The sequence below is a fragment of the Lathyrus oleraceus genome, chromosome 5 (assembly GCF_024323335.1).
Source record: "Lathyrus oleraceus cultivar Zhongwan6 chromosome 5, CAAS_Psat_ZW6_1.0, whole genome shotgun sequence".
Lineage (NCBI taxonomy): Eukaryota > Viridiplantae > Streptophyta > Magnoliopsida > Fabales > Fabaceae > Lathyrus > Lathyrus oleraceus.
This window is the reverse complement of record NC_066583.1, coordinates 516,288,551-516,304,518: the sequence shown is the minus strand read 5'-3', so window position 1 is coordinate 516,304,518 and position 15,968 is coordinate 516,288,551. Positions and strand designations below refer to the sequence as shown.

The 15,968-nt window shown below is 33.9% G+C and overlaps 1 protein-coding gene across 1 annotated transcript; it reads left to right on the top strand.

Annotated features, from left to right (window-relative positions):
• The first annotated feature begins 7,629 nt into the window (after window positions 1-7,629).
• LOC127085991 (60S ribosomal protein L11) lies at window positions 7,630-10,922 on the top strand. The gene is made up of 5 exons (XM_051026604.1): window positions 7,630-7,886; window positions 7,981-8,088; window positions 8,638-8,680; window positions 9,521-9,716; window positions 10,567-10,922. The coding sequence occupies exons 1-5, from the start codon at window positions 7,884-7,886 to the stop codon at window positions 10,757-10,759; spliced, it is 543 nt and encodes a 180-aa protein (XP_050882561.1). The 5' UTR covers window positions 7,630-7,883; the 3' UTR covers window positions 10,760-10,922.
• Window positions 10,923-15,968: the final 5,046 nt, after the last annotated feature.

Here is a 15,968-nt window from a genome sequence, read left to right as displayed (position 1 = left end):
AGGTTAACGATAATCTGTTTGTCTTGATTTAAGCATCGACCTTCAGGTTGACGATATTCAGTCTATTTGATCTAAGCACCAACCTTTGGGTTGACGATGATCAATGTTGTCTTGACATAAGTATCAACCTTTGGGTTGATGATGATCTGTTTCTTGATCTAAGCACCAACTTATGAGTGGACGATGATCAATGTTGTTTTGATCTACGCTTCAACCTTTGGGTTGACGACGATCTGTTTCTTGATCTAAGCATCAACCTTTGGGTTGACGATGATCAATATTGTTTTAATCTAAGCATCAACCTTTTAGTTGACGATGATCTGTGTTGTTTTGATCTAAGCATCAACCTTTGAGTTGACGACAGTCAATTTTATCATTAATCTAAGCATCAACCTTTGGGTTGACGACGATCAGTTTGCCTTAATCTAAGCATCAACTCTTGAGTTGACGACAATCTATTTCACCTTGATCTAAGCATCAATTCTTGAGTTGACAATGATATATTTTCACCTCGATATTAGCATCAACTCAGTTGATGATGTTCTTTGTTTTATCTTTTGATCTAAGCATCAACTCTCGAGTTGAAGACAATATTGTCTAATCTTTTTTATCTAAGTGTTAACTCTCGAGTTGACGACGATCTTGTCTTATATTTTTTATCTAAGTTTTAACTCTCGATTTAACGACGATCTTGTCTTATATTTGGATATAAGCATCAATTCTTGAGTTGAAGACGATTTTGTCGTATCTTTTTTATCTAAGTATCAACTCTCAAGTTGACGATGATCTTGTTTAGTTTGATCTAAGCATCAACCTCTGGGTTGACGACGATCAATCTATCTTGATATAAGCATCAACCTTCGGGTTGACAATGATCAATCTATCTTGATCTAAGCATCAACTCTCGAGTTGACGAAGATATTGTTTATACTTAATTACCTTTCACAAAGATTATATGAATACTTTGATCATTCATATTCTCTAAGTAAGAGATAATTAAGTAGAGGTAACTGTCATACCCTAAATTTTACCTCTGTGTCATATAGTCATTTGCATCACCATATGCATTGAATCCCCTTAGATCACAAATCAACCAAAAGTCAACCTTTTGAATTGCTCAAAGTTGAATCCTCATTCATCTCACATTTCTTTCATTATCCATTTTTCATATGCATTGGCCATGTTAATTTAGATGGTTTTGGCCATTTTTTGTTTTCTTGCATTAGAAGTCATCTCGTAGAAAGTCAAACAAAAGTCAAAAGGTTTAACTTGTCATTCAAAATTCAAGTTTTCATTTACCATGCCTAAGTTTTTATCCATCATATTTCATCATATATCAGTATAACATTAATCGTCACCATACATCATGTTATCACATTTGAAAATCATAAAAGGACTGTTTGCATTGTTGTTACTATATGTCATTCACATTTTTATTTTTTATTTTCTTAATATTATCTACATTTACTTTTTCACCAAGATCTAATTTTGGAACTAAACATAAGTTCAAAATATCCTTTATGATAATATCACACACATGGTCATCTTATGACTTTATGCCATTTTTATACCATATCACTACATTGGCCACCTTTTATTATTCACTAAGTCACCACAAAAATCATAAACCAAAAATGATTTTTTTTTATAAAATAATCACTATTTTCAAATTAAATACCCAAATAATCATATTTTCAAACTATTTACCAAACTAACCATTTTTCAAACAAAAAAATTACACGACAAGAGCAGACGTCAATGCCCGTGGGGCATGCATTGCTTATTTGCACTAAGGTGTCATTGCTCATGGCGCATGCAAAAGGCTAATATTGCATGCATGTGCCACTTCTCATGGCGCCACTGCCTATTGCTTTTTACCAATATTGCGTGCATGTGCCACTCATCATGGCGCATGTTCAATAGTCTTTTGCATGCATACGCCACTCCTCATGACGTCTCCCCTTAGTACATGCATAATATATTTTTTAAATAAAAATAAAATAAAATAAAACATGCGCCACTGATAGTCGTGCCTGCTCTTATTGCATCATGTGCATGCATGCGCCACTAGGGTTGGCGCCTTAGTGCAAAAAAGCATGCATGCGCCACAGACAATGGCGTCTGCTTTTGTCGTGTAATTTTTGTTTGTTTGAAAAGTGGTTAGTTTGGTAAATAGTTTGAAAATGTGGTTATTTTGGTATTTAATTTGAAAATAGCTGTTATTTTAAAAAAAATCACCAAAAATACACAAAAGACAAAAAAAAATGAATAAAAATAAAATACCTTACATAATCCAATCGGATTCACATCATCATCATTCATGTAGAATTACACATATACATACACCATGCATATTTTTACATCAAAAGGGAAAGTTCACGTGGACTACTATTGATGACCTTACAATTTTCACGTATTACTATCAAATGCATACATACACATACACATCCATATTTCCCCATGTGAATTACAACAATTCAATAACAAACTTTTCAATTAATATCACACGATTTACACCTTCTTTTGCACATGAGAGTCCCACAAAATTACACTACAAATTTCACTAACAACTCACACATTCTCTACCCTCAAACTCACACGTTTTTTTTCAATTCTCACTCACAATTCACACACTTCTAATCCTCACACGCTCACCAAGTTTAACCTAATTGATCACTACAAATCCTAAATGAAATTACACTACTCAGCAACCAACAACTCTCTAATTCAGAGCTCCAAATTCCAAGCTTCACCTCACAAAATCCATAGCCATGAGTTAGAGAAATTATGAGCATTTGTAGTTGAGTTGTGAATTTCTTCTTGTTGATGAAGAAACTCTAATTATAGCTTTGTGTCTCAGCAAGTCACTCCTTCCATTATCTCACTTTAAAAAACCAAAAATAAAGTCGTGAATTAAAGGATGTTTAAGGCACGGTTCTAAGAAGATTTGAAGGAAAAGAAGGCCAGAAGAAGAAAGAGAAGAAGGAAACAAGAAGAAAGAGTGGAAAAAGCAAAAAAAAAAAGAGTAAAACAAATGATACTAACCAAATTTTGGATTTCTTCATCGAAAAAATCATATTGCCTCCGTGAACTTCAACCAGAATATGGAAATCTCCAGTTTCCGATAAAGTAGTTTCTTCATTTTCAGCATTTTATTGACATGATCTTATTGTTGCACTTGCGTTGAGTTATTACCATATGCTTATTTGACCCAATTCTTGCTATGTGGCGTTTAATTTAAGAATTAGGGTTTCTTGTTCCTTGTGTTCATAACAGATTACTTCAAAAATCATGATGTGTTTGAACTTATAACTTGCCTACCATGCTTGATTAAGGATCGATAAGTTGTGTTAATAGTAATTTCATGCTAACCATGATGATGTTGACGTTGCTGTTTGTGAGAGTGAGGAAAGAACGAGAGAATGAGAGGAAAATTTGGGTTTTCCATGTGGATTCTCAATCGTTGGATGTAATATGATTGATCCTTCCTTTTATTTGTTTTTGCTTTTTTTTAAGTAGACTTTCCACGTGTCGTCTCCTAATTGGTTTGTTTTAGATATTTGGAAGGGGATCCTGTACAAATTAGAAGTTTGAGCCCTAACCACTTGATCTTGTTTGACTGTCTAGTAGTCAGATCTGAGGGTCATGGTTGTGTTTGATCTTAGCTCAATGTAAGCCATCTGAACAATCCAAGGGCTATGAGTGAGTCAACTTCCATTCCCGCTGACTCCTCTGTCTTGAATCTTACAGTGTTGGACCTTGCCCATTTTTGTTTTCACCATGCACCTTTTCCCTCCTCACACCCCTTGATGTTGTGAGGGAAGGCTTTTGAGCCTCTCATGCTGGGCTCAAGCACTCATTTTGGGTGCCACCTTCCTGGGTCTATTTTACACCCCCTCTAATTTTTTTATTATATTCTTTAATGTTGGGCCTTAAGCCCATATAGTGTTTTATAATTTGGGCTCTAAACCCATTGCTCTTTTTCCCACCTTTGTATTGATAGCGTACGCCTTCCTTTTATTTTAATTTTTATGCTTTTTATTGTTTTTATTAGTTATCTATTTAATTGATAGTTGTTACTTCAAAAATATAAAAGGTCAAATAAAATCATTTTTTTCCAAGATAAACTCAAACACTTGATCAACATAAAGTTATTTTCAAAGAAATAAAACACTTCACAAATCCTTTACCATTTCACAATCAAACCATTCCAAACCAAATGTGAATCAAACACTTGGTCAACATCAAGTTCTTTTTCAAACTCAATCAAAAGTGCTTCAAAATCTTCTCATAATAAAATTAGGATTGAAAAGGACAATTGGATGCACACCCTTTTGATTCCCGAATAATAGGACCCGAGGCGCATGCCATGGTCCAACCGATCATTCGTCTTCCGCAAGTAATTTTTATAAATAATTGGATTAAAAAGGACAATTGGGTGCACACACTTTTGAAACCCCGAATAATCGGCCTCGGGGAGCACGCCTTGGTCTAAGCGAGCATTCATTTTCCAGCTAAAATAAACTCAACAATCAAACTCATTTTCCGCCCTAGCGTGATCGCAAACTTTTTCACAAATGAATGACGTTTTATCCATTCTACCATGATACAAACAAACACTTAATCCCCCCACGCACAAGCATAAAAACAATGTTTAACCGCTAGAATATGATCTAAACATCATTCAATAAAATCAACTAACAAACACTTATTTGCTACCCAGAACTATGTAACTTTGAATTCCTCATCGCACTAGAGGATACGTAGGAGCGAGATTCAACGTCTAGTCAAGCACTATAATAAAAAATCCAAAAATATATTTTTTTGCTAAAAACTACGTAGCTTTGAATTCCTTATCGAACCATATGTAGGAGCAAGACTCGCAATCTTGTCAAGCAACCTAATAAAAAATTTATTTTTAGTCTTTTTTTTCTTTCTTTCAAACTTTTAATAACTAGAAGAAAACAAATTAATGAAAGCTAACACTTTTATTCTCAAAACTAACTAAATGGTTCCCATTGAATACAACTGATGTGAGGGGTGTTAATATCTTCCCCTCGCATAACCGACTCATGAACCCAATTTTGGTTGCGGCAACCATTTTTTTTTTTTTGGGTTTTATCGATATTTTCCCTTTCCTTTTGGAATAAATGAAGTTCGGTAGAGACTCTGTTATTATTTCAAGTATTAATTATACTCTGGTATTTTTTCGCACCGCGATAGGGGCAGGCGCTGTCGGGATATTATTTAAGTGGAGCCCCTCACGCCAAATATATTATCAGCTGGTGTTCAAGGGCGTGAAACTCTCTGTCGCCTTTCCTGCCCTTTTGAACATGGATTTATCCTTCACGGGCGAGGTGTAGATACGCTTCTTCGAGGGATGAGAGCTTTCGAAGCTGATGACCCGCTCTTTGGCATCGCAGGCATTCTTTTCGACATTGCTTTCCTCATCTTTTATGTAGCATTCCACCCTGGAGACTACTTCGGCCAGCGAGAGCACCAACTTTTGGATGAAGGACTCATTGAAGTGTCCCGTCTTGAGTCCGTTTTGGAAATCCCCAACGAACATCTCTTGGTTCAAAGGGACTACCCTGATTGTGGCTTCGTTGAAGCAGGCACGATAGTCCCTTAGCGACTCTAATGGGCCATGGCGAATGTTGAACAGGATGGTTATGGACATCTTCTTGTGACGACTGACAACGAATTGGTGTACCAAATTTCTCATCAATTCTTGGTAGTTGTTAATAGAGGCCAGGGGGAGGCCCATATACCACCAAAGGACGACTTCCCTGAATGTGCTTGAAAATATCTTACACTTTTAAGAGAATCTGATGCTCCTATGATGGCCATCTGGGTGTTGACGGAGGCGACATACTCGTAGGGGTCACTACATCCATCAAATTTGGTCAGTGGTGGAGGTTTGAAGCGTTCAGGAACTGAGGCCCCCCATATTTCGCCAGAGAGAGGCTGATGGCCTAATAGTTTTGTCTATTCCAGGGGATTGACCTCCTGTTGGCATTTTGGATGTCATCCTCCAACATCCGGTTGTGGCAGCATAATTCGTCCATGGCGGCTCGCATCTCCGTCAAGACCTCGACATCTCCTATACCATTAGTACCCTCAGGATTAATGGATGAAGCTCTTTTGTTGACCATGTATGATAATGGAGAAATGGGAGTTAAGGGTACGACAAAGACGCTGATGGTTTTTTAGAGAGAGGTGTGACCCAGGTTAGTTTTACTAGGCCCTACGGTGGACGTCACTGTACTGTCTAAAAAAGTACAAGGTGTGTGCGTGTTTCCCCTACAAGGGCATGAAGACTCAGATGCCCTAGTAGTATATTACACGAGTGGGTGAGGGCTAGCCCACTGCGGCGATTAATGGATAAAGCTCTTATGTTGACCATGTATGATAATGGAAAAATGGGAGTTAAGGGTACAACAAGGACGATGATGGTTTTTTAGAGAGAGGTGTGACCCGGGTTAGTTTTACTAGGCCCTACGGTGTACGTCACTGTACTGTCTAAAAAAGTAAAAGGTGTGTGCGTGTTTCCCCTACAAGGACATGAAGACTCAGAGGCCATAGTAGTATATTACACGAGTGGATGAAGGCTAGCTCACTGCGGCGAGTAGTCATGAGTGGTGGTTGTTGAGGTTGTTTAAGGGACCAACTCACATGAGGTGAGAGACTCTATTAACGGTCGGTGTCAATGGATTGTAAGTAGGCAGTTAAGTTATCAGTGTTAGGGCTGCTGGGAGCGAAATACCCTCCAAGCAATATTGGGTGGTATTAAGTGCATATGAATTGATCCTTTATCCTTTTGAGGGACCGTCTATTTATAGGAAATTTCCATGGCTTGGGTTTATGAACTCCCTACGTGGTCTCGTCCGTTTCCCCTTTTTTTTAGAGAAGTCGTTGATCAGCTATATCTCAGAAGTCAACAAAAACTTTTTCTTTCTCAACTATACGTTGAACAGACCGCGTTGGCGGCTCCACTATACTACGTATGAACGACTTACTTATAGGTGATAAACGCTCTCATCTAGAACTTTGCCAAATGAAACCTTACATATTATAATTGAAAAGTTTATTGGATTTTCGCTTAATCTTTTTTTTCTATTTTCCGAAGTTCTCTCCTTATTTTTCTTCTTCTCCAAATTCTCAAGCGTAAGAGAATTATGAATTATATTTAATAATATATTTGGTTTGCATATATTTCCTAATAGATTAGGAATGTTGCTTTTAATTTCCTATGGGGTGTTTGTTTCGTGGATACAAATATTATTCCCGGGAATATGACATTGGAATTCACATATTCTCTTGTTTGTTTCAAGTTTTGATAGTTTATGCCTGGGTACTTTTTATTCCCAGAAATATGTTTTGTTCATAAATTTCTCCATTTTTATTCCCATGTCAAATGATGGGAATCTTATATTCCCATGGGAATATAAAATAACCAACCATAACTTCTCACTCTCATGTTATTTTAACACATTTATTTTTAATTTTTTAATTTTTAAAATTTAATTAAATAAAACTTAAAAATATTCATAGGAACTTTATTGATTTTGCCAAACACATTGATGGTAATAAAGTTCCTGGCAATACTATTCCTAGAAATGATATTCCCGGGATTATAATTTTAATCGATCAAACAAACACACCCCTAGTTATTTTTAGGCGAGTCCCTGTTCTCGACACCTACCACAAAAAGGGGTAAACCGAGAGGGGATATAGTTGTAATTTAACTCCATGAGAGCTTAAAACCCTAGCAAGTGGTTACCACCCCACTTCAATCCATCGTGATTGTCACCGCCTCTCTCTTCCACCAGCGCCGCCGTTCTCTTCCGTGTCTTCCCGCAGATTTCCATACCTATTTCCAAATGGTAAAAATCCAAACTATATCTTCCTTCTTTTCCAATTTTATTGCATTGTATACAAATGCAAAAATATGTTAGTAAATTTTTTTCATAATGTTAGGCTTCGGAGAAGAAGCTATCGAATCCAATGAGAGAAATCAAAGTACAGAAACTCGTTCTCAATATCTCCGTCGGTGAAAGTGGAGATCGTTTAACCAGAGCCGCCAAGGTATTTACTTTCTCATTCTTATCAAAATTCGCAAATATTTTTAATGTTTTCGATGGTTAACACATTGTTAATTAGGTTTAATAGATAGTTAATGACTTAGCATTGTGTCTGTTTCACTAATAAGCATGATTAACTATCTAAATTAGGTTGAATTTTGGTGTGAAATTTTGTGTGTAGATCATATCATTTCTCATTTTATATCTAAGCGTGTGTTAGGTTCTCTGGTGAAAAGAATTGATTTTGAATAAACTGATTCTGTAAAATTGATTTTAGTTTAAAGTGATTTGAAGGTAAAGTGATTTATGTTTGGATAAACTTATATAAAAGTTAGTTGAACAGGAAATTTCAAAGTAAAAATCACTTTTAAACTCAGAAGCTACAAATTCTAGCTTCAAGTAGAATCAATTACGGATGAAGAATCAATTCTATTTTAGATGAACCAAGCACCTCAAAATCACTCAAAATCAGTTCTATACATTTAAAATTGCTTTTGTCTCTTTCAAAAGTTAAAACAAGCATACACTAACTTGTTTTCTCTCTTTCTCATAGGTTCTTGAACAACTTAGTGGCCAAACCCCTGTTTTCTCCAAAGGTACTTTCTAACATTTCATTTTTATATTCCCTTCTCCAAAGGTATGTTTTTTGAGTTTAATTGCGTTACATGATTTTACAATGTAAGAAAATCACAACCAACTAACCATATGTGTGGCTTAATAAGTGGTTATCAATAATGGAAAATGTGATTAATGATCTAACAGTTATGATCATCAAAGACAAATGCGATTAACTATCCAATTGTTAGGATTGGTTGACCATATGTTTTTTTGCTGTTGAATTATTTATGTTCTTATCTGTTTTGTTAATGAAGGCAGAATAATTGGTAGTTGCAGAGTGTGAAAAAAATAATGATTCTGTAGCAAGGGTTGCTTAAGTTATTATTATAGATTAGTTTTTAGGTTTTAACCAATTGCACAATTGAAAAGTTATGTAAGCTTATTTTGAGTTAGTTTTGTTATCTCTGAATTTGGGAAAGAAAGTTCTTTCATGGTATCTCTTACATCTCTTCAAGTACTAGAAGACAAAATAAATGAGAATCTAAGCATAATTTGGAGTTTTTTTAAACTAAAAGTTCTCATGTACTCTGAAATTAGGTTCTCCATTTCTGTTTTTTTGGAGAATTTCTCATTTGACTGTTCTATAAACACTTAACAGTTATGGCCGATTTTTGATAAATTGGTGTGTCATAGCATTTTTTTAGCCTTCTGCGATTCCAAGACTCTAAGCCCATTTGCATCATTTAGGACTAGTTTTCTAGTTTAACTACTATGGCAATCACCAATACATGACATAGTTTACATGTTTATTGGATATTTAGGTTGGTGTTGGGTTGCGCTCTGATTGGTTCTTCTTTCACTGTTGTGCTTATTGACAGCTAGGTACACCGTACGATCCTTCGGTATTAGAAGGAATGAAAAAATTGCATGCTATGTCACTGTTAGAGGCGACAAGGCAATGCAACTTCTAGAAAGCGGGTTGAAAGTCAAGGAATATGAGTTGTTGAGGAGAAACTTCAGTGATACTGGATGTTTTGGCTTTGGTATTCAAGAACATATTGATTTGGGAATCAAGTAAGGCAAAAAATTTAATATTTATGCTGAAATAGAGTTCTTATTTGTTATACTTATTTGATAATATGTTTAGTTTGTTTATTTTGATATTATGATGAAATGTCCTTGTCGGCTCTTTCTTTTTGGTACTAATTTGTGTGTTGAGGTGATTGTGGCTGTTATCTGGTCTGGTCATTTTAGTCTGTGGTGACAGCTGCAGCTGAGATATTGTTGCTACATTGCATGATGTGTGAAATTTTGAACCATGTTCTGATCCACAAAAGGAAGTACCAAGTCTAATTAGTTTAAGTTTTGTCACGCCTTATTTCAAATGGTCACGTCCTCCTCGTGAGGAATAGATTGATACATTGTATCAACAGAGTTGTTTATACTAGTCATTATATTAATAAGTTTCATTGTTGATTAACTCGTAGTTTGTCGTAGCTTTTCAATTGCAATAAGCATTGGTTTCTTACTCTTGGAAAAACTATTACAAATTTTTAGGCATCCAAGGAGAAGTTGAGCTTCTAACAAAATTGAGACACAGATTTATTTTTTGAATTCGAGGAGCAGAAATTAATTTCAACTTAAATGAAAAGTTCTTACTATTAGTTACACAATATTCATGGTCATTACAATGTCATTTCTTTCAACTTTTATGAATTATGTCTGATTTTTCCTCTTTGAATCATCTCTAACATGTTTGATTATATGGTTCAGCTTAATTAGACCTTTAATTTGATTATATAAGTAAATCAATCAGAGGTTGTCTGTATCAATTCCTTTTCCTCTATATGTTTATTTGTTTGTAGTTTTCTCATGTCCCAAAGGATATTTTTCTATCATGTTGATATTTTAAATTATGCTTCAGGTATGATCCATCCACTGGCATTTATGGAATGGATTTCTTTGTGGTGTTGGAGCGCCCTGGTTACCGTGTGGGACGTCGTCGCCGGTGCAAGGCACGCGTTGGAATCCAGCACCGAGTTACGAAGGATGATGCCATGAAATGGTTCCAAGTTAAATATGAAGGTGTTATCCTAAACAAATCCCAGGCAATTTAGTCAGATCAGGCCATTCTTGAGTATGAGTTCTAGATTTTGTTGTGTGAAGTTTGATGTTTCTTTAACCGGTAGCTTATATTTCGGTATTGGTATGCATATTACTTTTTTGACCAGATATGTAAGGTGTTTTCTTACTCTAAATATAATCAAATTTTGACACCAATAGTAATACTTTTTCAAAGAATTTATTGTTATTCTGAATGCATGTTGGTGAAAGCGATTATCTCAAATGAAAAAAATTGAAAGAAATGACATTTATGATGAATGGATTGAGAGTAGGGTAAATGGAAGAAAGAGGAATGAGTTGTTGAGAGAGGAACGAAGGAACAAGGAGGTTTAAAATGCTTAAGGCGCTTAATTACACTAAAAGGGAGTACTAAACTGGTAATGTGCTCATATTTAAGTATGTTAATTGGATTAGAGTTAGAGAAATTGTATAACGATAATAATTTTTTGATTTATACTGTGGATATCTATAAGGATAAAGCTTAGATATAATTTTTTATAGGGGAGGTTTATTCTGTTTTTCAATGAAAATATGACAAGGGAATAATTTTTTCTTATACGAATTCAATTTCCTTATATTTTTATTTCCTAAATGATATTTAACTACACACTTGTCATCTTTTTTGTTTTGAGAAATATGATAATTCACACTTAAAGAATTATGTATAAGTTTTCTTCTACCTATAAATACTTATGATTACATCAAAATAGGTTCAGGTTACTCTCTTCATCCTTATCCTATATATATATATATATATATATATATATATATATATATATATATATATATATATATATATATATATATATATATATATATATATATATAATCTTTGAAAATTCATAAATGTTTTTAATATGTCGGGAGATACATCTTCAAACGTGTTGGAAATTCATTAATTTTCCTTTCAGAAATTTATCAAATCTTATAGAGAATTGCGAACTAAATCTTGATGAACAAAAATCAGTCTTTCTGATTGATTATTTCTTTTGTTCTTCATTCTTCAGTCGATTGAATCAATCAATCTTGATTGCAAGATTTTGGTGCAAAATGGTAATGAAAAGAAACAAATTTGAATTGAGGAATTCTTTTAAACTGAGAATTCTTATTCAAGTATGCATCTGTACTATAATCAATAAGAGTTACTTCTTATTTATAGAGTTGAATTTGCTTGCTCCTTAATCAAAGTTCAAAAATACTTAATTCTACTAACATTACAAAATTGAACCTAAGTAAAAATCCACGTTGAGACTAACTTCTCAACATTTTGACACTTTGACGTTTCGACAACAACATGCTTCGATACCATGAATTACATTCTCAAAAGAACGCATCCAAATATTAACTAAAAAATATCTTTTAATTTTTAATTTATATTTATTTATTAACATTTAAACAAGTTGTTGAGAAAAAATATTTGAAATAAACTATATAATTATTTATTAACTACTCTTTATTTATATAATTATTTATTAACTACTCTTTATTTTAATTGAATATTAGATAGTTTAATAGAATATACTTGTATCATTCATAATTTTCGAAATCCAAAATAATATAAATATCATCTATTAAATCTAATGCCAAAATCCTCTTAAGTGGTAAAGAAAAATGGATAGAAATTTTATGGAAAATTACTAACCTATAATAACGCTATTAACAAGAAAGATTCTCTATGGGAATAACTAAACAATGGAGTTTAAATTAATAATTGTTTCAGTTGATCCTCTAGACTTCCAATCAAGACTTAATTAAAAAATTTGTCTAAAGATGCATTTTCAGACGGACATTCAATTTTTCGCAAAATAAAGATGACTCGATAATTTGTATTGAAATGTGTAAAAAAGGTGTGTCTGGAGATGTATCTCTGGACACATCTAAATTTTCTTAAAGTGAAGATGCATTCAGAGATTCATCTCTGAACATATAAGACATTTGAAACTTTTTGCGATGGCGGGGGAGAACATATAAGGGTGGAAAGAGTAAATCTCAAATCTGTTAAGCATTTGTCTAACATATATCCATATAGATATGTGGTGAATATGAATATTCTTTTTAAAAAAAAATCTAAATACCCATATAGATATGTGGTGAACATGAATATCCTTTTTATCTAACGAGAGAAAGATGTCCAACATGCCGTCAAACGTAGAGACCTATGAAGACAACAACAACAAAATGGATGATATACAACCAGACCTAGAGAATTAAAAAATTAAGTACAAGCAAGAGATCAATCACAACAACACGAACATGAAAGATGACAAAGTGAATAAAAGGAAGTATCAACTTAAAGAGATATATCATAAAGATGATAAAAGCTTGAATTGTAGTCAATGAGTGACCATTACCAATCATTACATTAAACTAATTGGTTTATTGAACTGGTAATTGTAATGATTGAGCAATATTGAGTTGGTTTCTTTTTTATAAAAAACTTTTGACTTTTAAATTCATTTATTAATTGGTGTATCTGATATATATATATATATATATATATATATATATATATATATATATATATATATATATATATATATATATATATATATATATATATATATATATATATATATATATATATATATATATATATATATATATATATATATATATATATATATATATATATATATATATATATATATATATATATATATATATATATATATATATATATATATATATATATATATATATATATATATATATATATATATATATATATATATATATATATCATTTATAGAGTGAATCTAAAAGTTAAAATTTACTTATAAAAGAAAATAAAGGGAGTAAGAAATTATCCGAGCTTTCACTGTCTAAAAGCACAACCACTACAATTCCTTGAATGTGACATTGAAAATGTATTGTATCCATCCCATGAGAGTCGTTTAAAGCATTCAAAGATAAACGGTGTTCCGAATCTCCAAATGGAGGTGGTTCATACAAGGTGTTCTCAAGTGGTTCCGATGGTGGATCGTGGTCATCATCTTGCATTTGAAGTAAGAAGTAATGGTAGTTAAGGCATTTTTGGGCAATGGAAAATTTCTTGTTGCAAAAATAACATAGCCCATTCTCACAAAGTAACTTCAATCCAGCGTGTCTAATATTTCTGATAGGTGGCTTTTGGATGGTGGGTTGTTAGGTTTAGTGTTAGGTACATATGGTAGTTGTGGAGTATTTTGAGGGATATTGTTTGAAACTGGAAAATGGTAGGGTTTGGTTGAGGCGGAATTGCAGTTCAGTGGTTGGAGATGGAAGATATTTGTCATAAAAAAGTTGGACAAGAGCGTACGCCCGAGACAAAGAGGTTGGTGTATGGGCTTTCAAATCTCGTTTGATATTAGGTTGGAGACCACTGATGAAGCAATCCAAGGTAGCTTCGTGGCTCAAATTTTGTGATCTGTTGACTAAGAAAGTGAAAGAAGTGTAATAATCAACAACAATCGAATTTTGGGTAAGTTTGAACAAGGTGGATCGTGGGGACTTATAGGGAGATGACCCAAACTCCTTTTCTAAGGCCTATGTGAACATAGCCCAAGAATGAAATGGTTGATCACGAAAAATCATTTGAAATCATGCCATAATGTCATTCTTCATATGCACAACGATTATGGTAAGACGTTGGTTTTTCGACATCGCATGATAATCGAATACTTACTCGACCTTGAAGATTCAATTCAACCCTTCAGAACCATCAAAAAGAGGGAAATTTAGCTTAATATTTCACACTTGAAATGGTGTAGTGGTCGGTTATGGTGAAGTTATAGAGCTTTTGCTGGCACCGTGTGACACATGAATGGTACCGAGCTACTTTTCAACACGATCAAGGAGAGCTTGATCCAAGTGACGGTGTTGGGAATACTTGTTATGAAGCCGATCTTCATATTCCAAAAAACTTGTGTAAGGTTTTGTAGTTGAGTTCTCCATGCTCTTCTTCCCCGTGTTCTCATCCATGGTGTAACTAAATGAAAACACCAAATGTTACGAATTAGTAAACATAACACAAGTATGATGCAAAATAAATGCACCGTGTACTTAACAACAATGAAACAATTCAAATTTGATTCACAATGAGGTATTCATAATGATAGTTAAACCAAAAACATTGATTATTACAGGACACTTAGGAAAGGATCTAGAAACGCATAAGCTTCAGAGAGAGAATAGTCAGGTTTCCACCATTAAATTCAATGCCAACTATTGTCCATCCTCATGCTATTTAATGAAATCTTCCATGTAATTTATGTAATATCCCATATCCCCGTAAATACTTTATTCGTTAGTGGAGACCAATTAGGGTTTATGTATTTTTCTATGATCATGGAAATTGGTGTTGATACATGTTCTACTTGTTGCTTGCATGCTTGTTTATGATAATCCATGTTATTTTGGTATAACAAGGTGTTATATGTTATGCGGTTGCTTCTTTTTTTCCTTCCTGTTAACTTTTACCACTGGTTTTGACATGTCATCCTCGCCAGGAAAAAGAATGTATCGTCAGGCGAGAGTTCATGTACTGAGGTGTGATGTTCTGTCATCCTCGCCAGACGAGAGTTCTCGACAAACGAAGTAGTGAATTTTTGTGAAGGGAGACTTCCTGTTTAGTCTCACTGGAAGCTCACTTGAGGCTCTCCAGGCGAGAATGCCCTGTTTTGTCGAAAATGTTTTGAATCCCCTTTTCCACCATAAAACAGGAGTCGTGATTCTGATTGATATGAGACTCGAAGCATTAGGAAGCTAATCCAATATTCTATTCTTTTATGAAGTAAATCATGCATATATGTTGTTAATGTTTAATGAGTAATGATGAACTTTTGTGCTTATGTTATGAACTAACTATGGTGTAAAAGGAGGAAAATCTAGGTTGTAACTAGGGGAATGAATAAGAGGGATAATTTAGGTTATGAAAATAACTTAGATGGTGATGCTTGGACACGAAGGTACCTCAGTGTGTACCGTGGACGAATAGTCACTAGAATGATAGCTTAGTCACGAACCAATAGGCCTTGTATGGAACATGAGGTGATAATATGAGTTTGGGTGAGTGTGATCACCTAATTATTGATGAGTACAATCATGTTGCGATTGATGAACTAGTCATGTATTCAGAAAGAACCCCATTCTCGTGTATGTCCCAAATTGTGATACTTATTAAAAGTAAGAATTGAGATACATGCACTATTGCTTCACATCAAC